The 24,559-nt window shown below is 38.9% G+C and overlaps 1 protein-coding gene across 1 annotated transcript in view; it reads right to left on the bottom strand.

Annotated features, from left to right (window-relative positions):
- Window positions 1–2,483: 2,483 nt before the first annotated feature.
- The window catches only part of LOC108243441 (polypeptide N-acetylgalactosaminyltransferase 18-like), a 139,079-nt gene continuing 117,003 nt past the window's right edge, over window positions 2,484–24,559 (bottom strand). The window contains exons 10-11 of the mRNA XM_017428868.3: window positions 16,090–16,254; window positions 2,484–6,615 (exon numbers count right to left, since the gene is read on the bottom strand). Coding sequence (XP_017284357.1) covers window positions 6,469–6,615; window positions 16,090–16,254 — 312 coding nt within the window. The 3' untranslated portion in view covers window positions 2,484–6,468. The remainder of the gene's footprint in view (window positions 6,616–16,089; window positions 16,255–24,559) is intronic.

The raw sequence follows: 24,559 nt of genomic DNA, 5'->3' as shown, positions 1-24,559 counted from the left end.
AATAGTTTCCACCAAGGTAATAAAGTAAAGCTTTTATTTTCACATTTTATTATCTCATTTGCATAGGAGCTCATTTACTACCTGTCTTTGGATGCAGATATAGTTTCACTTGTTTTTCACTCCGTCATGAGATTCCAACAGAATTACAGATGTGGATAAAAAAGGAAAATGTTCACTGAAATAACTTGAAACTGACAAAAGTAATAAAAAGAAAAAGAATCCACTAATGAAAATCAGTCACTGCTTTTGAATTTCTGTTCAACAGAATTATTACAGAAACTGGAAGCTATTCTGTAAAAAGAGAACACGAGGATTCATGTCATTTCATTCAGCTTCTAATCTTTTTTCTTGCTCAGCAGAATTTTTATCCAAAAAGAAGATTAAACCTTTCATTTTTGTGCTGAAATTCTGCTGATGTTTGCTGATAACCAGATCTCCAAGGACTTTTCTTTTCTCCCATGAACCCTCCTCTTCCTGCTCCTCGTTTCTTTTAAAAGTCTTTCCTCCCCTCCCCTCCCCTCCCCACCTTCATGCCTCTTTTCTTCTCGCCCCGTCTTACAGTCAGCACATTCCTCTGCCAACAAAGACAAAAAGCCAGGCTCCTGCTAATACACCTGATTGATGGAATGGCACAGATCCAATGAAGCGTCGGCCTTCAATTAAGCCTCCGTGGTCACCTAGCAACGCTGTTAACGAAGTGTACCCTTCAATTAGGTCTCACCGGTTACTCAGCAGAAGCCTGAGCCAATGAGGCATGAGCGAAGGTAGACGCTGCGTCGTTAACGCTCCCCTCAAGGCCTCACGCTGCTGCTTTAATCACTCAGCCGCCCTTTACTGAACGTGCGTGTGCTTATTACGGCGCACGCTCACGGCTCATTGAAAGTGCTGGGGTTACAATACTTTTGATGTAAGAAGAGGCTTGGAAACTTGTTTATGAGGTGTTCACAGTTACTCCTTCAAAAAAAAACAAGTACAGAGCTTCATTTTTTATGACAAGTCATTCGAGGAGATGCTTTATAGTTTACAGAGTCAGCTGAGCGTCACTGTAATTCTTTAAGAAGGCACGGTGTTAAAGGATGGCTTCCTGCCTAACATCAGATGCATCCTCTCCATAATGATGTTTATTAAAAAGAGGGGGAGGGAATGAAAGACAGAGAGGGAGTGAGGAGGAAGAGCGGGGAGGATAATGATGGAGTGAAGGCGAGAATGAGGGAGGATGGAGAAAAAGAGCGAGTCCAACCGAGAGAGAAGGTGATAATTAGACCGTCCTCTGAGGCTGAAGGGGGCCACACTTCTGCCCCCGGTACATCTGCACTACAGAGGGCAAACTGCCCCACTGAGGCTTTATGATTTCTGAGGGCTTTTCATTTTATAATCTTCTGAGCCTCCAGACCATCAGAAGAAACTGAAACTCAGCCTGCTGTCGTTTTTAGGAGTTTCAAAAAATAAAACCCAACATCAGTGAATTCACTGTTTGTTGTTTTTGCCAACAAATACAAGTTAAAATCATGAATCACGATACATCCTCTTTCATTTCTGTGTTGTTAAGCTGTGGAGTTATGATGTGCATACAAATGCTGGCCTGACTGGGATTTAGGTCGTTTCATCTCTAAAATATGTTTCACGATGTCTGCGCGGTTTCTGACTGTATCTCTACAGGCAAACAACTAAATTTAAAACTTAAATGAGGCTTCAGTTGTTTTAGATTTAGAAATGATATAAAGCATTTTGAACAATATTCTTTCTCTCTTCAGCTGCACTGTTTTTCACTCCAAACATGTTGGACTCTCCTTTATTAACAGGTTATTTCTGCACACAGTCTCTTTAAGGATGGCAGAAAACAAGCAGTGAGATTAAAGTTAATCATGAATTTTAACAGAAACGTGGTGGACGATAACTTATAATCATTAACTTTATCATCCAAAAGAAGAAGACTGTAGATACAAACACCTGAAATGAGTTTTCTCTCCTTCAGAATAACTTTACTGACCGTCTGAGATCCCGTTCAGCATCACATGAGGAGCTCAGGTCCAGGTCTCCGTGCTCGTGTCGGATCAGATCGTTGGAACAACAGATGAAAACGAACTGAAGGGTTTTCTTCCCGGATGAAGACCCTGAACCCGGCTCGGTGGTTTCTGCAGGGGTAACATCTCCCTAACGTCTGATTTTAGTTCCTACAGCAAGTCTGAAACCATCTCAGCAGCTGACGATTAATAAAACATCACAGATCTAAATAATAACAATAAAACAGTGAAAGCATCTTATTTCTGTTGATTTAAATAATCTTTCATTATCACCTTTTTAAAAACTTTTTTTGATGTTTTTATTTTGTATCTTGAAAATCAGGAAGTTTATTTTGCCTCCGGTTGTCTGAAATAAACACCAGATGTTCTTGTTTTGAACAGTTTGATGCTAACAGGACGTCCAACAGGTTGATCAGCGCCTGAATATTCACATTTAGGAGAAATAAAACAGGACAAGTGTTGACAACATCAGCTTTTATTATCGGTACTTATAAATATTCATTTTAAATACACTAATAAAATAGCTCGGACAATTTCAGGACTTGTTATAGTAAGAGCTTCCCAAAAATTGAGATACTTTGAAAATGTCAGGATCTACAAACCTGAGCCACAAAAAGAAAGTGAACAGAAGATTTGGTAAGAGATGCTACACAGTAGCCACGATCTCACCGCTCCCTCCATGGGCTCTGACCGAAAACCAAATGTTTCCAACACCGTCTGGACAGATGAATAAGTTAGAATCTCGTCCAGTTCAGCAGTAAATTATTCCTGTTGAAGGCTGGGGGGTGGGGGGTGGGGGGGTTAATAAACAAAGAACTGATTGCAAAGCAGCTAAATTTAATTAAAAGCTTCACGGCAGAGTATATCTTTGGACAGCTGTAAATAGAAAAAGAAAACAAAAGATTCGAAGAGGTAAGCATCCAATCAGCAAAAAGCTTCAAATTTAGCTGAAACATGAAACATCTGTCCAAACGGCCGGCCCAGAACTGTTAACTGCTCAAATTAACTCATCTCATATTTCAAATTTAGGCACGAATTTAACTCCGAGATGCATTTTTTCATTTACTGATCAATTCTGAGGATTCTGGTTTCCGTGTTATTTTGTTCAAATTTCCTGCAAACATCAAATAACTGCAGATGTATAAAAAGCAGGTTTATGTGATCAAACTTTCTTTTAAAGAATTACTAACAAGAAGTAAGAAAAGTTGGATGTCAGAGTTAAATATTAAAATATTTCCCAGAAATCTAAATGAGTCAAATGAAGGAACGCATTAAAATGCATTAAAAACACTTCCCCTAATGTTTTATTAAAGAGGGAGAATTTGATTTGATTCCTTTTTAGATCAGGTAACAAATCCTAAAAACAGTTTTCATGAGCTTTTAATTATGTTTTACTATCATAAATAAGAGTTTTTCATTCCTCACAGCTGAATGGAACATTATTTCTGGGGTTTTCTGTTTGAATTGAGTCATCTTTACCAGCTTCTCCCCGCGTCACTGATCCTCGGCCTTTTTCTCCTAATGATGGTTAATGTCTCCTTAAATTAAACATCTGTCAGTAAAGTTTGAGCACAGCTGCCAGCTACCATGTGTGTTTGTTTACCTGCAGAAACAGATCAACGATGGAAGAGCTGTTTTTTTTTTTATATTGTGTGATAGTTATCCATTTTCTTCCATTTCGTTCATTCAGAATGACACTGTGCTCACGCTTGCTCGTGTTTTGTAACGTTTTTGTCGAAACTCTGCAGCTTCAGAGGCTTTTCGGCAGTTCTCTGCAGCAGAAGCAGAAAGCCAGTTTTAAAATCCTTCTGTTTGTTCTGCGTTTTCTTCACCGCACTTCCTGGTCCTGCACCTGCGAACCTGTTCGCCACGTTTTCACCTTCCGGAGCAGATCGGCCCCTCAGGTCGTCCTGAAGTGCAGAACGAAAACACGGAGCGAAGCAGCTTTTAGTTTTCAGCCCGAGGAGCTGAGAAAAGCTTTGAATCTTTATTTAATTATTTACTTTCATTAAATTTATGTCCTGAAACGCTCTGTTCCCTCCGGTTGACTGTTATACGTTTTTAAGTGTTTACTTTAAAGTGTTTCATCGACTTTAACGTCTAATTCTTGTTTCTTTTGTCAATATTATTTCTTCTGTAAAACACAGTTAATGCACAAATCAAGTTTTTCGAAGATAAAGGAGAATAATTGCTAAAGCCACTGACATAAACGGTGGATTTTCATCAAGTTTTAGGGCTGAACATAAAATTTAAGACTCCAAGAGTGGCTTTAAAGGAGGTAAACACGTTCTTGGTTGGAATAAATGTTTTAAACAAACTATACTTGTTGGTTACAGGATTCTGGGTTTGGTCAGTTCAGATTGTCAGTGTCGCTGCCACTTGGCCTCAACATGCAACAGAATTCATAAGTTGCTTCGATCATCTGTTTTTCTTTTCATGAACAGAGATTTTTAGCAGCATCTGGTCGATCCCCTGCCTTATGTCACAGCACTCCGACTCTAAACTTGTTATTTTACACTGACTGGACATCCCAATTCTTGATACTGAAGGGGGTGAAATGACTAAATAAATTGGAAATTAAAGGATGTGGTGATTTAAACAGCATTTTCTGTGATTTCCTTAAATCAAACTTGGCTGCGGTTTCTAAAGCAAACGGAGTCCAGCTGGGAAAACTAATGAGCTAAGTGTTTGTGAAATCCTGAGTACAGATCCAGGTCTTTACAGACTGGTGCACTCGTGCTGAAATCCAGCTGGGCTTTGAGGTTTCCTTCTTCCTTTCCTCAGCATCACATTTACTCCTTTGTTCAGGTGTTACAAGAGATTGCAGCAAATTTAAAATCTTTTTTTTTTCTTCTGCTGTGTTTCTGACCAAACTTATACGGCGCCTGCTGGTATGATCAGCAGCTTTGCTTCTGATCCATTTAATTCCAGAGCACACTTTGAGACTTCAGAGGAAAAGAGTTTCTATCACAGTGTGAGTTTAAATCATTCTTTGGTTACTTTCTAATCCACTTTCTCTCCTTTTTGTGATCGAGGGGAAGGATTTCCAGCACCTGTGCTGTTTTCAATGTTAAATCAAACAATATGTGATGGTAATAATGTATAGCTACGTTCTAAATATCAAATTTGTGCAACAAATCAGCTGCTTTGCATCGGAACGCTGGGTTTTCTGGAATGCCCCCCATCCTTCATGTTCAGTTTGTTAATATGTGAGGAGGCTGAGGGAGTTCAGCCGCCATCTTTAACTACAAGGACCTGATTTACAGATGCAGACCAATCTGTTGGTACCCTCACAGCTCCTTGAAACAATTCTTCATTTCTCGTGAAAAGCAGCTGTCTGATATATATCTGAATACCGTTACTATGTGTGAGAGGAAACAAGGAAAAAAAAGTGAAAGAAATGATTTGTTGTTTATTTTACAAAGATATGCTAACGCAGTTTGGACAGATTTATTGCTACCCTTAAAGAGACTATTAATCTTTTCATTATAGTCATGTTTCAAACAAAGTGTTGGACCTTAATTAGTACCACAAGGGCCTTCTAGTTTTACATCAGACTTTTTAAAGAGAACAAAGCGTCCCTGGGTAGTCTGGTATGGTTGTGAGTGCCACATCGAACGTGGAGCAGAGCTGTCTGAGGAGCTCAGAAAGAAGATTATAGGTATCCATGTTAAAGCTAAAGGCTACAGGACCGTCTCCAAGCAGCTTCATGATCCTCTGACCACAGCTGACAAGATTATTAAAAAGCAGAAACTTCATGGGACTGTAGCCGACCTCCCAGGATGTGGATGCAAGAGAAAATGCGACCCCAGGTTGATCAGACGGATGGTAGAAAAATAGACAAGAAAACCATTCAAGCTGAACTCCAAGGTCAAGGCGATCTCACCATCCATAACAATCGGAATCATAACGGACTCCATGGATCTCAGGACACTTCACTGTTGGCTGAAAAGCACAAAAAAGCCAGACAGAAACTCACCAAAATGCATGTTGCTGAGTCACAGGAGCTTTCTGACTTCCAAGTTGTGTTTTTTTTAAATATTGTGGAAGGGTACCAAGAAATTTATCTGCATCTGTGTGTCACAGGCCCGCTCCTGCAGTAACCAGACTATTTCCATGGTTTCATCAGCCTTATGCTTTGAAAAACAAACGACCATGTTTCTCATTTTGACTGCAGGATGGGAAGTTTTAACAACATCTGCTCCGTCTGTGAGCGTCTCCTCTCTCAGGTCGTTGTTATAAAATGGTTGTTAGGGTACCAATGGTCCGTGCCTGATTGAAGCTCATCATTGTCAGTGCAGATTTTAGTTACAGCAGCTCCAGCACTGAAACTGTTTTTTGACTCTTCCCAGGTTCAGTCCAGTTCTGTGTGTGGGTCAGAACTCCACACCTGACCTTTGCCTAATGGTCCATCACAGTATGCTGATCCAGGCCGAGCCTGGTGTCACTGTGGCAGGACAGTCAATATGTTTGTGATGGTCCATTTCTGACCTGTGCAGTCCTGAATGGCCAGCTGAAACGTGAACTCTGACTGTTTGCTCTCCACCAGCTCCAAACACCGCTGAGACTCAATGTTCTGGATGGCTCCACCCTGGAGGAAGAGAGAAACAAGACCAGGTGAAATATCTGTTCTTTCCAGCAGATTCTCTTCTAATTTATTTGTTAACTGAACACTTTTTAGCTTTAAGTAAAACCCCTGTCCTCTTTGTGCAGAAGCTTCTCTAAGACATTGTTTCACAAGAGTGTTTCAGTTGGATAAAAGCGCTTTATTGGTGCGTGTCCAAGGGGTGACACTGTTTGCAGCGTTGTTTGTGAGCACAGTTCACCTGCATGTTTATGACTGATTGTTGTCGACAGGCGAAGGTGGGCGATACTGTTTTTACCTGTCTGTGCCTAAAACACAGGGCTGCAGGTCTGATGACACGGTTACAAAATCGATCCTCCACCTTTGGACTAAGGTGGCCTGGTACACTTCTAGACCACCCTATGCTCGATCCTGGTGTTCGTTATGGACAGGCCACATCTAGCACAGAAGTCCAATAACAGAACACCACTCGGGTTCAGATCAGGGAGGCTGTTCCTCCCAATCACCCCCTCCAGATAACTCCATCCCACATGGGCATTAAAGTCACCCAGGAGAACAAGAGGATCCCCACCTGAGGCCAGTTTGCCATGGGAGACCCTACCAGGGGCTGATGACCCAGAAAACAGCCCCCAGGCTCATGGGGGAACTCAAACCCCGACCTACAAGGTCCGATTATCACAATTAGAACCAAAAAATAAAAAGAAGCTGCAGCAGCTGATTCACTGTCACAACTAATGTGATCAAATAAATCTCACAAATGTCCTTTTTATAAAACCAAACAACAACTTTTACAAAAATCCACAATAACTAGCTTTAGTGGTAACTTTAAAGTGTCACTTATTCTGCAAACTTCAAGCTGGTCAGGTGTTTGTTTCAGGTAGGCGTTGGTGGAGCGACTGACTTCCTGATTTAAAAGTGCTCAAGTCCTGCAGCTCAGAAGAAACTAACAGTAAATATTGTCCCAAAGGAAGTCACGTTGGAGCTGTTCCAGTATTTATCACAGAACAGTTGGCATTTTAAATTGCCAGCAGGCTTAAGCAAACACTTTCATATCACGGGAGGCACAAAAAGCTGAGAAGAGTTAAAACGAAAACGGCTAAAGAACTCAAACACCTGCTTATATAAAGAGTAAAATAATCTGTTTAAATATAAACACAACAGCAACATATTCAAAAGAAGAAGCATAAATAAAGCTGATAAATGCCTCAGAATCAGTTTGATCCACTGCTTCTTTACGTTAACTTTACGTTTCTGGATCTTCTTCAGCTGCTGCTGGATACGTGCCACAAAAACACGGAGCCGTTTACAGTGAAGCTTTCAGGCACAGCCAGAATATATTTGACCTTGTGTTTGAAATTTCACAGCTCGTGATTGCTGTTCAGATCCAGTTTAATGCTGCAGAGCAAGGCCAAGAGTCCCGACTGCTGCTGCTCTCCTGGTTTAACCTGAAAAATGCATCGCTTGTCAAGCAGAACAAGTTTATTTGACGGGTGGCAAATGTTTCATTTATCACCATTTTTCAGCAAACCTGAGCGATGAAAAGGTTTGTTGGCAGCAAAATAAAACACACAGGAAGAGTTGATCAAATTAGGTGTTTTATTTAAATCAAACTCATTTCATAAAACCAACAAAAAGAGGCTTTTATTCACAAAACTCAGGAGCTTCGACTGGAACACGATCTGACCACCTCTGCAGTGTTTTATCCGTTTATATATCAAAATGTTCAGCTCATTCAGAAGATGGCCGACATTACTGCTGGTTTTTGTAACTTTTATAGTTTTCAAAATATTTAACTTTATTCCCAAATATTTATTTACGAATATTTTTGCTACATAAACACATTGAGATCATCTCTTCAACCTTGGTGTTCTATTTAATTGTTCTTCTGCTACTTTTAGCTTTCAGCTATGATTCTTATACCTTTAGCTTTTAGCTAGCCTTTTGCTACTATCAGCTAGCATTTTGCTTAATTCAGCATTTAGTTAGCACTTTGTTACATTTAGCTTTTAGCTACCCTTTGACTGCTTTTATCTAGTCTTTTACCATATTTAGCTGTCTGCTAGCATATGCTACTTTTAGCTTTTAGCTAATGTTTCTGCTTCTTCAGTAAGTTTCAGCAGTTATTCAGCCGTCAGCGTTCCCTTTCTTTAGATTTTTGTTAACATCTTGTCAGCTGGTCATATGGAAGTGTTGCTGTTTGCCAATAACAGATTGTTTTTTACTGTTAGTTTGTTTTTTCATTTAAGCCACTTTGCACAAGTAATTTAATTCATCTCCCCTGAAATCCGTACGGTAAACGTTTGTAAGACAACATATGTTCAATTATTTAATTCGTTTAGATATTTAGCAATACTGCTGATGGTGTATTACCTATAAAACTGACTAAAGTCAAATAAACTGAAGGAAACAGAGGAAGGCTGTATAGATGTTTGCAAATATTTGAACCTTATGGACTCAAACTGTGCTCGTGGTTTCACGCATTGTTCCTTTAAAAAGAAGACTCGCTTTGCTGTCACTTAATATAAGACTCTTCTTCTCCTCATTCTGTGTGTATGTGTGTGTGTGTGTGTGTGTGTGAATGCATTTCATTTGCTTCAAAAACTGTCTGGCAACCAAAATAGGTCCTTAGTTTTGTGGCAAGAACAGTAATATGTTTTAATGAGCCCGAGCCCTGTGAGAGAAAAGACTAAACTCATTTGTGTCAAACTCACTTTAGGAGAGCTGCTTTTCTTTAAGAGCAATATGCTTTACATCTCCTACAACAACAACAACACACACACACACACACGAATGAATATACACGGAGGCCTGTGAAATGAGTGTGCAACAATACTTCAGTGTTTCTAAACATGCCGAGTTGTGACATTAACCCCAGATTGTGCTCAGAGTGACCGACTCTTTTACAAACAACAAACCAGCAGACCTTTGTCCAAACGGACTCAGGCTCTCCTGGAGGCTTTCAGCTCACTCAGACGGTATTGATTCCTTTAACTTGTTACTTTGTGCAGCTGTTTCTGAACTTATGCAACGATATGCCCACTGCTGAAAGAGTTAAAACACTGTAAAAAGTGCAAATAAAAACAGAATGCTGTTGTCTCGTCCCGCCTTTTTGGAGGTGTTGCTGCCATAAATGTCAAAATTACCTTATTTTATTTTTTTAAAATGTACATATATGTTTATATGTTCCACTGTGAATAAAAAATAGGTTTATATTACCCTTTATTCATTGTCCCAGCTTTTTCAGATTTGGCGACAACAAATGTTGTGTTCAAACAGAAGATTTACAAAATTATTCTGAGACAGCTGCTTGACAACTCTGACTTAAATCATGCTTGATTTCTGGCGATGGAGAAGCTGAACCTGTTCTGAAAAAGTTCAAGACTTCATAAAGAGCCCTTTCATGTGCAACTGGTTTAATTTAAAGTTTTTAAAATCCAATGAACAGATTAAAGAAGCTCCGGAGCGTGGCATTCCTAAAGGCCAACCATCACTGTGTTTAAGATTCTGGAAACTTCTTTATTTTCCTTAAAGTACGACCAGATCAGCTGCTACTTCTGGGGACATCATTTCTGTCAGGACCGTGGTTTCTAATAAATATTTAGGCACTTAGCTTCACATAAAGATCCTCATTTGATTTCACACTGGAACTGCCTGAGGGGGACATTTTTACCCTCCGCTGCAGCCATCCTTCCAACAAAGATGACATTTAGACAGGCTGTGTTTTGTTTCTTACTAAGGTTTATTAAACTCTTAGAAGAGGACTTGACAAAAACCAGGTGCAAACAATTTAATCATAAAGCAACTTCAGGCTCATAACAGCTAATAACATTCACAAATAAGGAGAAACGAGACAAAAGTCACGATTCCCTGTGCAGCTGCTCGTCCTGCAGGATTTCTCCTCTAACCTCTGATGGTTTAGTAAAGAAGGACCACAGCCAGTTTAGCCTTTTCTGTTTTTTCATCTTAATGTTTGTAAACTCAAACCAAGCTCTTTATTGTCCTCCTTAATTACAGGACTCTAACTCCATTAATTACCTGCTCCTTCGCCTCCTTCAGTCCACCAAACCACCATTAAATCCCTTAAACCTGCTTTAAAGACTTTTCTATTCAGATATTCAACACATACAGTTTTCCTGTGGACAGTTTCTTCTGTAGGTGTTTTGCAATCTTCAGCATACTGTGTGCTAGTTTAAGATTTGACTTTTGGCTTTTGTTACTTTTATACGTTTCAATTTATTTAGCTTTCTTTTTGATTAAATCCCCCCAAAATATATATTCATGTCTTCAAATCCTTAAAAATCTTTGAAATCTGCTTCAGTATACTTGTATTAGCTTTAAGCTACTGTTTTGGTTGTTTTGTTGATTTTTGCGTCTGTTCTGCTTGGTTTAACTTTAATAATTCAGTTAAAAATCTTTTTTTTTCATTCAGCTCTCATTATTTACGCTGCTTTTTCACAGAAAATGCAAAAAAGCAACATATCAGCTACACAACACGGTTCTACAGTTGTTGAATTTTTAACTTTTACTTTTAGCACAAATAGGACATTTGACTGCAGTGATTCAAAATACTTTAACTAATAAATCTCCATTATAAGTGCTAGACCTGTTCTTAGCTCTGTTTAGAGGTAGGCAATTTTCTAAGAGAGCAGAAGAAGTGGAGGTCATTGCAGCTGCCTCATCAATCAATTATGTGCCCGCAGGCAGCGCGACACTTTTTATGATCAATTTATTAACAAGGTCACAGCCTGAAAATGCCTCACTTATTAAATTTGCTGTTTGAAATAGCCAATCTTGCTGAAAAAAAATGTTTTATTAGGTGAAGGTGAGTCAAAGCTTTTTGTTATTTTAGTGAGGGAAGTTTGGACGAGATCGCTGATCCAGGCGATGGAAAAACGGTGAATTAAAATGTGCACGTGACGGTTAAATCTGCATAACAAAACAATAAAGATGTCCTGATCAAAAGTTACACTAACAACAGAACAAATGAAGAAAGGCCAGCTTAGAGAATTATCACCACATTTTATGCTCATTACTTATATTTATTGTTTTGGTTCTGTGCATTTTTTAACGTCATCTATTTGTGGGTCTTAAAATTTCAAGCACGAGGTTGTTGCCTTTTCTCACTGCATTTCAAAAGTAGACCACTCTCCCACCGCTTTTTCCTGTCAGAAACCCCACAAGCTCAGCCGTATTGGTTTTGACGTTTTCATCTTTAACATTCCCCGCAGCGGTCGGCCGCTGAAGGGCCGCCGCCGCCGCCGCCGCTGTAGGACACAGAGACACTGGTCACTTCGTGTCTCCTCCTGCATGTGCTACAGTGGAGGCAGACTTTAGATCCATTAAAGTAATCACATTGATCTTCCTGCCTTTCCTCCTGAAAACTACTGGCTTTCTCTAAGTGTGCGACCTCCTGAGTGACTTCCAACAAATGTACTTAAAAGTCTGCGCAGCACCTGTGGGCTTCCCTGAACACCGCAGCTCACACTCAGCGTGTAGAGGCTAAGTTAGTGTAAGTACCAACATGCACACTTTCCCGAAAAATCATTTTTCCAGCAGAGACAACCATTTGGCATTTCTCCACCACCTTGCTGTGGATTCTGCATCGGCCCTCCTGTCATTCTGCAGAGTGCAGAGTTGGACTGAACTATCGATTCCTTGCTATTATGGTGGGGAGCGCCTGTTAATCAGCCGGTCAGACAGCAAGTCAGCCAGAGAACCATCAGACGGACCGTCACGTGCCTCAGCTGGCCCGAGTCAGCTAATCTGTCAGCCAGATGCTCAGTCATCGAGCCGTTCACCTTAAAAAATGTGAAAGAGAAGCTACGGCTTTAAATGCTGGAGAAAAATGCAATTGTTTTAACATCTTTTGTATTAAAATACCCCTGTTTATCTATTGTCACGTCCTTTAATGACTTCCTCAAACCGAAGACTGATTTTCTCTCCCAGTGAATTAGCAAATTTCATCGATTTTCACGACATGAAGTTTGAATTTAAATCCTAAAACGGACTTGCTCTTCCACCTTTCTGTGAAATTATTATGAGAAAATGCCACTTGTCAAATCACTGTGAAAAAGCAAACATTTGGAACACAATGCCTGTTCATCTGAAATTTCAACTTTTATTTGAAAGACATCTGTTAAATCCTGGTGCGACTGAAAAAGGGTGATGATATTTTTGCTTGTGTTTGTGTGTCTGTTGCTGAAATATCTCATAAATGAGTCACTTTTACTGATATTGAGCTAAAATTTGATGTGGTAGCAGCTGAGAGTCATCCTTAACACATACTATAAGTGTGACATGTTGTGATTTTAGAGGTTTGACCAAAACCTCTGCAACTTTGTTGTTTCTCAACAAAAGACCGTTTAAAACTGTGGCATGAAGTGCGGCGGGCGATATGCAGTCTTTCAAGCAGGCCTTTCATTTGAAAAGGTTTTCTTCAGTGCTGTGTTTACGTCTCCGTCAAGGCTGAATGCAGTAGATTGAAATCAATCCCTGACGTTTCTGCTCTGAGAGAAAAGGATATTTCCTCTCTAAGCCGTCTGCGTTGCTCGTTCTGATGCTCAGGTTTTCACAGTGGCGACACGCTCAGCATCACAAAATGAAACTTTCTTTTACTGGGTTGGCAGAGAGTTAGTTTTACTCATAAAGGTCCAAATAAAAGCAAGCAAACAGAAAAAAAGTAAATGTAATAGAATTGACTTGTATCATCAGAGCCTATACCTGCTGCAAGTCAGAAAATATGATGAGCTGTTGGTGAGATTGTTGGAATTTATTTCGTTTTTTTTCACCTTCTTCTTTTCTTTTTTCTCTTTTCTGATCGCTGCTCCCCGAGGGTTTAGTTCAATATTTTAAAAGATCTGCTTTTCAATTATTCACAGATACAGAGTGTTTGCTTGACAAACAAAAATGCTGCTCCTGCTCCTGTTTACTTCACTTCTTTCCAGTTCTGACAAAACACTTTCGCTTCAAACTTTGGTCTTTTTAAAATAACATTTTTTCTTTTTCCTTTCCTCGTTTTTTAACCTTCTGAACTCCACGTGCACGTTTTTGATTTTACGGCACATTTTGGCCCCTTTTGGTCTAAGATTTATTTATTTCCAAGGAAGAAAGACCTCTGACTTAACAAAATAACTTTGTATTGTGTAGTATTTTTGTCTTATTTGACACAGAATACACTTTGCCAAGAAGAAAACAAATAAATAAAAAGGCAGAGCATTTCTTTGAGGAATGCATATTGCTTGAATTTTATGGCTAATTTGGTCAAACCTTGTCAATGACATTATACAGAGCTCACTCTTAGCTACTACCACACCAAATATTAGCTCAATATCTGTACAACTGACTGAGTTAAAGCCATTTTTGTCTGGTAGCTTTGGTTGCCATCTTGAAATGGAATGACTCCAAATATTAATCGGCTGTAGACGAACATCCACTGATTTCTGTCTGAGCTCCATTAAAATCCATTCAGTGGTTCATGAGATATTTTGACAACAGACAGGCTTGAAGCCAAAGTTTTATTCATACAAAAAAGCTAAAAGTGTAGTGCTCAAAGTATGTGTTGTAAACGACTCTTAGCTACTACCACGCCAAATCTTAGCTCAATATCTGTAAAACTGACTGATGTTTGTGTTTGATATAGCTGCTTTGCTGTGGTGGCCATGACTCCAAAAGCCAATCAGTCGTAGATGTTCATCCAATGAATACTTTATGAGAGTTTCATTAAAATCTGTCCCGTGCTTCAAGAGATATTTTGCTAATGATACAAACACAGATACGGGTGAAAACGCTGCTCAGGTGATAAAAAAGTGCATCATTCTGCAGTTAAAGAGGCAGCACACATGGAGAAATAATAATGAAACTGCTGTACATTAGTTTGCAGACAGGTCAGTGTTTGCTTAGAGAAAATTGAAAGTAAATATAACTTTCAGGGTTGTATAATTTCTTTAGCTTTTAATGACAATAAGAAGCTTAATAAAATAACGCCACAGGGGCTGTTTTTGTTCTGTCTAAAAGTTTGTTCCGTCTTTGGGCCTTATTCCAACTTTTCATAAAGAATATAGAGTTGTTTTTTTTTTTCAAAACCTCACAGGGGTGTTGCCTAACGGGGTTCATTTTTTTTAACTTCTGACATAAATTGAAAGTGAGATTTCTGAATCTGTCTGATGCTAATTAGATTCCCAGCACCAACGAGCCCAGCAGCTACAGATCCTGACGGAAGTGGAGCGCTGACGGAAACACGATATTATCCTCTGAGGACACTGGACATCAAATCTCAGGATGATGATAAAGTATAAGCCTCTTATTCAGTCTGATGTCTGAAACAAAAACAGCACACAGAGAAATGCAAATACGAACGCACAAACCGGAGATGCCTAGAGCTTGAATAGTTTCTTCTTTTTACTAATTACCCAGCTTCCTCGACTTACATGTCACACTTAAGGACAACATTAAAAGTGTGAAGATTAAAAACAAGTGAAGGTTGTTAAAAGTCAGAATCTGTGGATGTGTTAAAGCTCGTTATCCACCAACAGAGGCAGATGTGCTTTCAAAACGCCTGACACATAAAGTGACAGATGAATGATATACGCTCTAAAAAAAAAAAACCCAGATGGGGTGCTTCAAGTCAGACACAAAGTGAGGAGGAAGAGACCTGAATCGTACTCGGTTATTAAAAACAGCACATTAAAAGCACAGAGTCTTGGTCCAGCAGACAAAACTAGGAAGTTACTTCTGCATCAAGAATGGCAATAAGCAAATAAATCAGGTGAAATGAGTTGAAAGACTCCAAACAGTAAAACATGCAGGAAGAAGACAGAACAGGAGATTCTGATGGTATGATAACGTTAAGCGGTTTCATGGTATTAAAACTAAAAAAATTGTATCCCACAAGATATTTTCTTTTATTTTAAAGAAAAAAAACCCCAACTGTTATTACTGAATTATCTGATACTGCTATAATAGGGCTGTGAATGTTTATTCAGTATGTTCCAGGTTGCTGCCTTTGAGAAGAACTAAATGCTGTTCAGCATCTCTCCATCACTGCAGAGTTCATCTGAACAGGAAGCTAGTTACCAGCGAAGTCAAGTACGAGGTAAAAATGTAACCAGAACTCTCTCTACTACAGGTCTGGAGAAAGCACCGTGATAGGTTTTTGTTGCGAACCTGCAGCAGTATGCTTGCTTCACCGTGCGCTTGGCCATAAACAAGAGGCTGAGTGACAGATCCCTGCATCAGCTGAGGGAGGAGGGGAGCAGGGGAGCATCGCTCTGTGCGTCCAGGAGTTGGAAAAACAAAAACCCCTCACTGTCTCTGGCATCTCACTTTCAGGTATTTAAACAGCTAGAGCGGTATGACAGAAAAACAGTGGTTCTGACTTTTTAAAACCATGGTATCCCTTGACACCGGTAATCGTGGAAACCTGAGGGACGTTGTTGCTTTTCTTGTCTGCTGCTGTAAAACTGAGCTGTGACTGAGGCTCACCTGAGTGAATGTCCAGGTGAGCTTCATGTGTTTGGTGGCTGCGTAGGTGCACTCCAGCAGTCTGGGTCTGCTGTTCACGTCCACCAGACACTTATTGTCATCATCATCGATCGTCGGACTCAGAACGCCCAGGTGAAGCTGCTGGGAGCTGGTGTAGTACACATTCTGCTGGGAGACACAGACAAAGACGATTAAAGACTTCAAAAAAACTGTTTGAATCATATCATATCATGATGCTTTAAAAAAATTAGTGAATGAATAAAGCTGACTGTAAGCATAATTTGCATTTGCAAAATAAAATGTGCATCAAAGTGTTTCTGGAGGAGAAGAAGAAAACTCGAGCAGGTCACATCAGCACAGGGTGAGCGCTTGATGCCACCCTGCCTCACCAGATAAGTGGAAAAACGATGAGTAGTGGCATTTTAGTGCAGCTGATTGAGCAACAACAGGTCTGATGCACCACACTAACTGTAAATGGTCCACATTCATTCATTCATACACACTCTTACAATGCTTTCTTTACATAATATCGAACTTTTGTACTCTCACTCATATGCTAATAAGGATATTGGGGGGAAGTTGGGGGTTCAGTGTCTTATCCAGAGATTGGGGATTGAACCTCTGACCTTCTGACTAAAAGGTGACCACCCTGCCTTTGGGCCAAAATTCGGTGGAAATAAAGATGAGCCCAGGTGGGTACTACGTGAGTTTAGGTAGGCAGCAAAATAATGTGCAGAATAGTTGTGCACATAAAAATAAACCCAGTTGCGAGTGAAGTGAGATTGCAACTAAAGATGTGTCTTTTCTCACCATTTTTAATCACCACACAGTCTCCAGCAGTTGCAGCCAAGTGAGATACTAGCTTTATAGAGAAACCTGACACAGGGGCCATTCACACGCCGTCTCAGAACGTGAAAAGCAGCAATCATTTCGTTGATTCTGCTACACACAGTTTGATCTGTATGAATCACTGAGAACCAGCAGTGGCTTAATAATAATATAATTATAATTTTTTTTTTCGCCATCAAGGCACAAGTGTTGTATAATGAGGGCGAGAGCTGAAAGTGCATTAACACTGATTTTTGACGGCCAACACTTACTGAAGTCGTGGCGTTACAGCTTTGTTAATCTGACATGAACTTTGAACACAATGAAAAAGATATACGTGGATGAAACAGGCAGTTTGGAAAATAAGAAGCACAACAAATTAAAGCGCTCCAAAACAGAGTAAAAACAGAGCAAGTTATATTGAATTTAACTGCAAATATTTATCAAAGATGTTCGTTAACAGCAGTGAGGTAGTGGCTTCTTTTTTCCTGTCGTCTTATTAAATGTCTGTGACACACGTTGGTTATAACACAACAGGATTACAGAACCACAGCAGGCACACCTTGTTTATGGAGCTCTTTTCTTTGCAGTAAGTTTTAGGACCTCTCTTCAGCTGGACATTTGTCTTTTAAGATTGTTTTCTGTAAAAAAAAATCAAATAATTCTGAAAAGCCCTTGAAAGAACCCTGCAGTACTCGGCCTCCCAGTGCACACAAGTGCAAACTGGATACAAACTAATTGAGTTTAATTGTCAAATACTGTTTTCCTGATACGCAGTGCTTCTGTGAACAGCTGGTGCTGCATTAGAACAAGAACTAAAACTGAGACTACAGCTATCACATTGCATAATACCAGAGCTCTGCACTAACCTATATTCACAGGGTTTTCTTCATTAGCAGTTAGCCACAGGTGGGACTGTAAGTAGGCTAATTTCTGAATGTTAATCGTGTTTTTTTCCAACCCACCTGAAAATTTCTACACAGCATTTTCACTTTTAATGCTGTAATAAATTCAGGCAACCTGTGACTGTTTTAATTAGGATAAAAAAATCAAAATAAAAAACAGAAAAGGGTGAAATGAAGATGAAAACATCCAGTGAAACGAGATAAAGAAAAGAGCAGAGAGACCAAGAAGAAGAACAGACTTTGACTAAATATGTATTAGCAATGAAACGTTTCACACCTTAAAAAAAATACACACACAAGGAGATGGAAATGAATGCAAGAACTGCCCCACTTTTGAGACCTAGTAACTCTAAACACACACCTTAAGTATCTCGAAAATAAAGTGAGACGTGCATCTGACAGAGTCTGGCAAAACTGAAGAAGACACGACGAAAAAAAGCAAACAAGCTGACATGAGTGAAGCAAAAGAGAAGAATCAAGGCTGACACACAGAAAAGTTTAAATCAAGGAGCAACAGAAGAGTAAACACAAAGACAGAAGTACTCAGTGTGTGTGTGTGTGTGTGTGTGTGTGTGTGTGTGTGTGTGTTTTCACAGGAGTGTGTGAGAGCTAGGTGGTAAAAAAGAGATTTTGAACTGAAGACAATACTTTAGCTGTTACATGTCATTTAGAAAAACAGTCAACTTTTAACCACATTAACTATTTATTTTCCTAAACAACCTAAACATTTTTTAATTAAAATTCAACCTAGGATATTAGTTAACACAGGTCATCAACATTTAATGTATTTTGGGTGTCTAAATTTACCTATTTTTTCAACTAAAATGATTTAAAAATATGTAAAGCTTGACAGGTTTTGAGAAGTTACAAGTATATCTGAATAGTTAGCATTCATCTGATTTAGTTCAGTAAAAAAATAAATAAAAAACGTGATTTAACTGTTGCATTTAGGCACATTTACTCTAAAATATTGGTTATAATCTGTTAGTTTTATTGGTTAATTTCAAGAGTTTGTTTTTACAGTGAACGATGACCATCTTAGGGAAAGCAGATAAAAGTCATTATCTCAGTGAAACAGCCACTGAGCCTTTCAGACATTTAATAACAGCTTGAGGCAGACAATAGCAACTGTGGGATTGCAGTTCAGGAAGTATGTGCGAATGCCTGCGAGGAAGGCTTTAATTTTCTGTATGTTTGCCCATGTATGTCCGCTGATACAAGTGATTAAACCAGCATCTGTCTATAGATTGCTGCTCAGCCTCCCAACGAGGGCTTAACGCTATCTCCCCCCGTCACAGTGACTTAAAGCTGCAAATAGAGGGATTAGCTCGGTGCTGTATTTGACAGATAATAATCTCTCCTGACAGATGTACATGTTAACACACACAAGCGAAATGAAAGCCATCAGCAATCAGGTGGATTTGTGGCGCTTAAGTCGACTGTCAGCAGATGACATTTCGATTAGAGTAAAAATCTTCCTATAGCCATAAAGGAATAACAGTTTGGTGATCTGGTTTGTCCTTTCTGTCCTTTCTGAGGTGCACTAAATATACTTAAAAAGATGTCAATGTTCAGTACGAAACAAGACGTGTCCCATTTGTAGGGATTACGGAGCCCTCGACAGGAGAAGAAAAGAAGGAAAAGTAACTTGCAGTCGTTGTGCTGAGTACGTGTGTTTCAGAAGGAACATTATGAACCATGAAACTTTCTTTTTTTAGGATACATCATAACTCAAACTCAGCTCTGACACAACAGCTTTGCTCATTAATTTGGGATTTCTGAAGTCTCTACTCAGATGCTGTCAAATATTCTTTCTTCTCGCAAGTAAATCTGACTTTTTGTGGGAATACTCTTAATTTTTGTACCTTGTTGTAAGCTGGAAATTCAAATTTTCCATTTGTTCTTGAATGCAGCATCAGCAGCAAACTGGAACTTGATAACTTGGTGATTTATCATCTAGATAGGCAGATTTTCAAAGCTGGATGTGATCAGGAAGAGAGCAGAACTGGAGCCAGCTGTGTCCCAGGGTTAACAAGTTAATGATCCTTCCACAGGCTTTATTGTTTGTTTCTTCTTTCTAAATTACTGTCAGAAGTAATTTAAAACAAACAAACACAAACAAGAAGCATCGATGTCTGGGTCCTCTGATCGTAATTATGACTTTTACCTAAACTTATCAAATTCCTTCCAGATCTTACACAACCTGGTAGCGGCTAAAACATGTGTTTGGGATGACGCTCAGCTACTACCAGGCTGAATTTTAAACATTGTTGTGTTTAGCAGCCATCGTAAACTGAGTTGACTCCAAAAGGTGATCAGTTTTAAATGCACTTAATGTGCAGAATTAACAATTTCAAATCAGAGTCAACTCAATTCAAGATGGCTGCCCAGCACTAAAATGGCATATCATGTCATATCTTTAGATCTGGTTTGTTAGGTGAGACTCATCCCAAACACATTCTTCGTCTGCTAACAGATTGAGAAACATCTTTGTTTGGTTGTGGAGAAGGAGGCGAACACAGACTCCTCATAAAAAAACTAATTTATTAAACTAAAGAATAAACAAAAACAAAGGCTGACGTGGCAGCTAAAACTAAACAAAACAAAATCCAAACAAGGCGAGACAAGGCAGGACAAGGAACGAGACAACATGCGCTGAGGGACAAGAAGCAGCAACAGGGAACAAGAGGCGAGGAAGAGGAGAAAGTGACCAGGTTTTAAAGCTGAGGGTCATTAGGGGAAGTGGGCACAGGTGAGTGATTACAACCAGGAACAGGTGAAGATGGGCGTGGCAGGAAGACAAGATAAACAGAGGAGAAGTGAAGGATGACAGAACAAAGACAGAACATGAAAACAATAACCCTAAACAAAAGAAATCACAAAGAAAAAACAACAAAACCCAAATCCTGACAGGTTGATGTATTTCACTTCTCTAATTTTCATCAACATTCAAACTAACACGCAGGGATTAAAACTATGACTAAAGCTATTTACATTTTTGTAAGCTGATAGTTTTGTTGATACAACCACCTTCAGTTCGCCCTCTTTTCAAAACTAATGCAAATAATGTGAACAATCAGGGAGGAGAGGAGACGTATGGAAACATTCGCATTCAAGGAAAGCTGCAAGTTGTTCTGGTGATAAAACGTGTTCCCGTGCAGAACACAAACAGACAATAAATGTTATTTTATATCCTTTGCTTTGGAGTATCTTAAAGAATTATTAGAAATCACTTTTGATGACAAACAAAAGCTTTTGTGTTTGTTTGCTGAGCTAATTTTACCCCTGACTTAAAGAACAGCTGCAGTTTGAGATGCATTTTCCCACAACGCATATAAAAGGGATGATAAGAGGAAAAAATAACAGAAGTTTTCAGTCTGATTCGCTGAGGTCACGACATTTGCTGCTGTCAGGTTTGAGTTTGACTGGATTTTATTTCTGTTTCTGAAAAGAGAGACCAAAAAAGAGCGGAGAGGATTTACAAGCGCCACAAAGGACGGCTCCATTAAAAGTCTGCTGACTTATCTTTTAATAGTTCCTGTTTGCAAAGACAGCTGTCACCGAGATGCTTTGATACTGAAGAAAGATGAGACGATTCTAAGGCATGAACCCCCCCACAAGCGCGCCCCAATTTAACGGAGTCGTCGCTTTGAGAGAGCATTTGAATTTTGAGAGCTGTTGTTAAATTGGGAGAAGTTGTTAACTTGCCCCCGCAGGCTGCACGCCACAGACTCCGCTGCTGTTGCTCTCTGTGCTGATAATTGGCCAAAACAGGAAGTCAAACTACTATTTCCAATTTTCTATTGTTTTCAAAACTGCAGCGAGACACAAAATGTACACATATAGACATTTATTTCCCCCAAAAAAACACAGTCAAGTTATTCCTGCACTTAAATCTTCTTGGTTTAAGAAAAAGATAAATGCTTACTTTCCTTTTTCAAACACATCTGATCTATTTTACTAACAAGATCAACTTTAAGATACTTTGTAATTCTCTAATGACAATGCTGTGCTCTCCAGCTAATGATGAAAAAGTCTCAGCTTCTTCTAAGTTCAGCTGTTGTTACAGAAAAAGGTAGATTTTGACTGGGTTACTTTAAATATTGATAATATAACTAAACAGTTAAAAGCTCTGAGACATTTATTACTTAACCACAATCTTTTTGTCTGAGTTTCTATCACCAAGGAGATGATCCATGAACAACATGCACATGTAGACGGAGTGAAATAACTTTATTTTAAGAAAATCATACATTAAATTACTGCAGAGGTACTCTGCACAAACTCCAAGTTGTTTATTAATTTTATACTTTAAAGGCACTCATTGATATGTCATGAAAACTGGTAAAAAGAAACAAAATCCACACATTTTTTTTCTCATGTGTCGTTTAATTAAAAATCTGTAAGCAAAATTAGCGAATGTCTGATACATGGAGGATGTATTTCTTTTTAACTTTGAGTCTGTAAGAAAATTAGCCATAAAGGGACAAAAACCGAACAGCAGTTAAACGTATCATTGCACTTCACTCCACAGATAATAAGCTGGAGCTGACAGAGCAGCAGTGTTTCGCTCTCAGGAAGCTTATTATTTCCAGGTGTAAATGTAGAGAGACGAGCTGAGGAAGAGCGTTCCCCTCAAACATCTGCTGCGATCACAACGAGACAAACAAACACAATAGCCACGGCGTCACAACACATTTCAGCTCATGGAACAACAAGCTTAACTCATCAAGACCTGTTATTCATAAAGATGACAGCCTAATTAAAAGCTGTCCTGTTTCTACTAATAAACAACTCACACTGATCAGGTTTACACTGAACATGCTAAAAATGGATCACTTCAGTTCAGTAATAACTGTTAAAATGTTTTATTTTTTATAAATAACCATTCTTAATGACCAGAAGAATTATCCAGTGGGGCTTGTCTATTTTTACTTTCAGTGCTCATGGCCATGCCTAGAGCATTTTTTTAAAAAAAGAAAGAAAATCAGGAAGTTTAGTGGAAGTTCACCTCGTTATTAAGATTCTGCATAAATAATAAACCTCACAAAACCTCATCACCTGCTGCCACAGCTGAGTTTGTGCCCATGTCTATGAGTGGTTGTCTGTAGTGTTAGCTAAATATCTCATGAACCAATGGACAGATTTTAATGAAACTACCTGTAAGTAATAACTGGCTACACATCTTCACATGATTAACTTTTGGAGTCAACCCTATTCAACTTGGCCACCTTCGTAAACACAAAAATAGATATAACTCTGTCAGTTTTACAGATATTAGGCTAAGATTTGGTGTGGTAGTAGCTGAGAGTCATTCCCAAATTATTATCTGATTATAACATTTCTCACAAAATTGGATGAGTTTGTGCACAACGACGATTACAAACGGCTGTAACTCCGTCACTTCTCAGCAAAATATGATATGCATCCCTTTAAGGAAAGCTTAACATTTAAATTTTTTAAGTTTTTAAAGTTTGATAATGAGGATTTTGTATCAAAATGACTCCCTGGTGAAATACATCTATCCTGACTTATTAATACTGAACCAACTCTCCAGAATGATAAATATATCTCTTAATTTTACCAAAATTCTTTAATTGGGAAACCTTTTTTTCTTTCCCCAGAGGAAAGGCTGGGGTTCGGCTCTAATAAACTTGTTCAGCGACTTTATTTCCAGCTCCTTCCAAACATCAAACTCTGCTACAAGATTTCCTGCAGCTTGTTCATTTGTGCCGGAACTTACTGGTTCAATATCCTGGTAAATTTCCCTCCTTAGACACACACACACACACACACCCTCCTGCCAACATGCATAAAAACACTTCCTCACACCATTTAATTCACAGCTTTAATCAAAGATCGGTGAGATCTTACAGCAAAGTTTTTACCTTCAACAAGCTCATGAAGCATAACGACTGGCTGCTGTCGTCAGTTTTTAATAGCTCTCTCCAAAGACCAAAATGTTAAACACACACACACGCGCGCGAGCACGTGCACACACACTCAGTAACTCTGCCCCAGTAAATAGCCTCAAAGGTCTAATTTTCAGACTTTATTGATCGAGCCAGAAACCAATTTTCTTAGCAGGCTACACCAATATTGAGCCACGGATCAAAATTCTATTACCTGCCTAATTTCCACTGCAATTTCTCACCATTTTGTCAAATAAATATCGGCATCTGAAGAACCTCCACTAGCCTGAAATTAGCCCCCAACTTAATGAACACATTCATTTTACAAAATTGACAAAATGTGAAGAAGGAAATGTATTTTTCTTCATAAATAGTTACAATTGCAGATGCAGCCAAGAGTCAAATAAACACAAAAGATTTTATGAATTTTAAGCATTTGGACTGAAAGAAGAAAAGCAATCATAACTCTTCCAAATTAACATTTGTATAGAACATTTATTTCTACAACAGGCTGCAACTTGAGACAACTGCAGCAATAATAAAACACTGGAGCACATTATGAAGTGAGATCCGGCTTCAGGCTGCTCAAAACAAAAAAGCAGCTATTGAAGCAAAAACTTGGGTCCTGTGGATTATTAAATGATTAAATTGGACATGTGCCACTTAGTCAGAACAGTGCAAGTTCAGTTTTAATCATAAGACAATAAATCTTGCTTTAAGGTAACTCCATTGCCCATTAACTTTTATCCCCAATAAATTTAGACAATTTCTGTTTTTAGCATTATATTAGGTTAGGGAGGAAATCTTTTTTTTTTTTTTTTTTTT

The sequence above is a fragment of the Kryptolebias marmoratus genome, linkage group LG11, assembly GCF_001649575.2.
Source record: "Kryptolebias marmoratus isolate JLee-2015 linkage group LG11, ASM164957v2, whole genome shotgun sequence".
Taxonomy (NCBI): Eukaryota; Metazoa; Chordata; class Actinopteri; order Cyprinodontiformes; family Rivulidae; genus Kryptolebias; species Kryptolebias marmoratus.
This window is presented reverse-complemented; position numbering and strand designations above follow the sequence as displayed.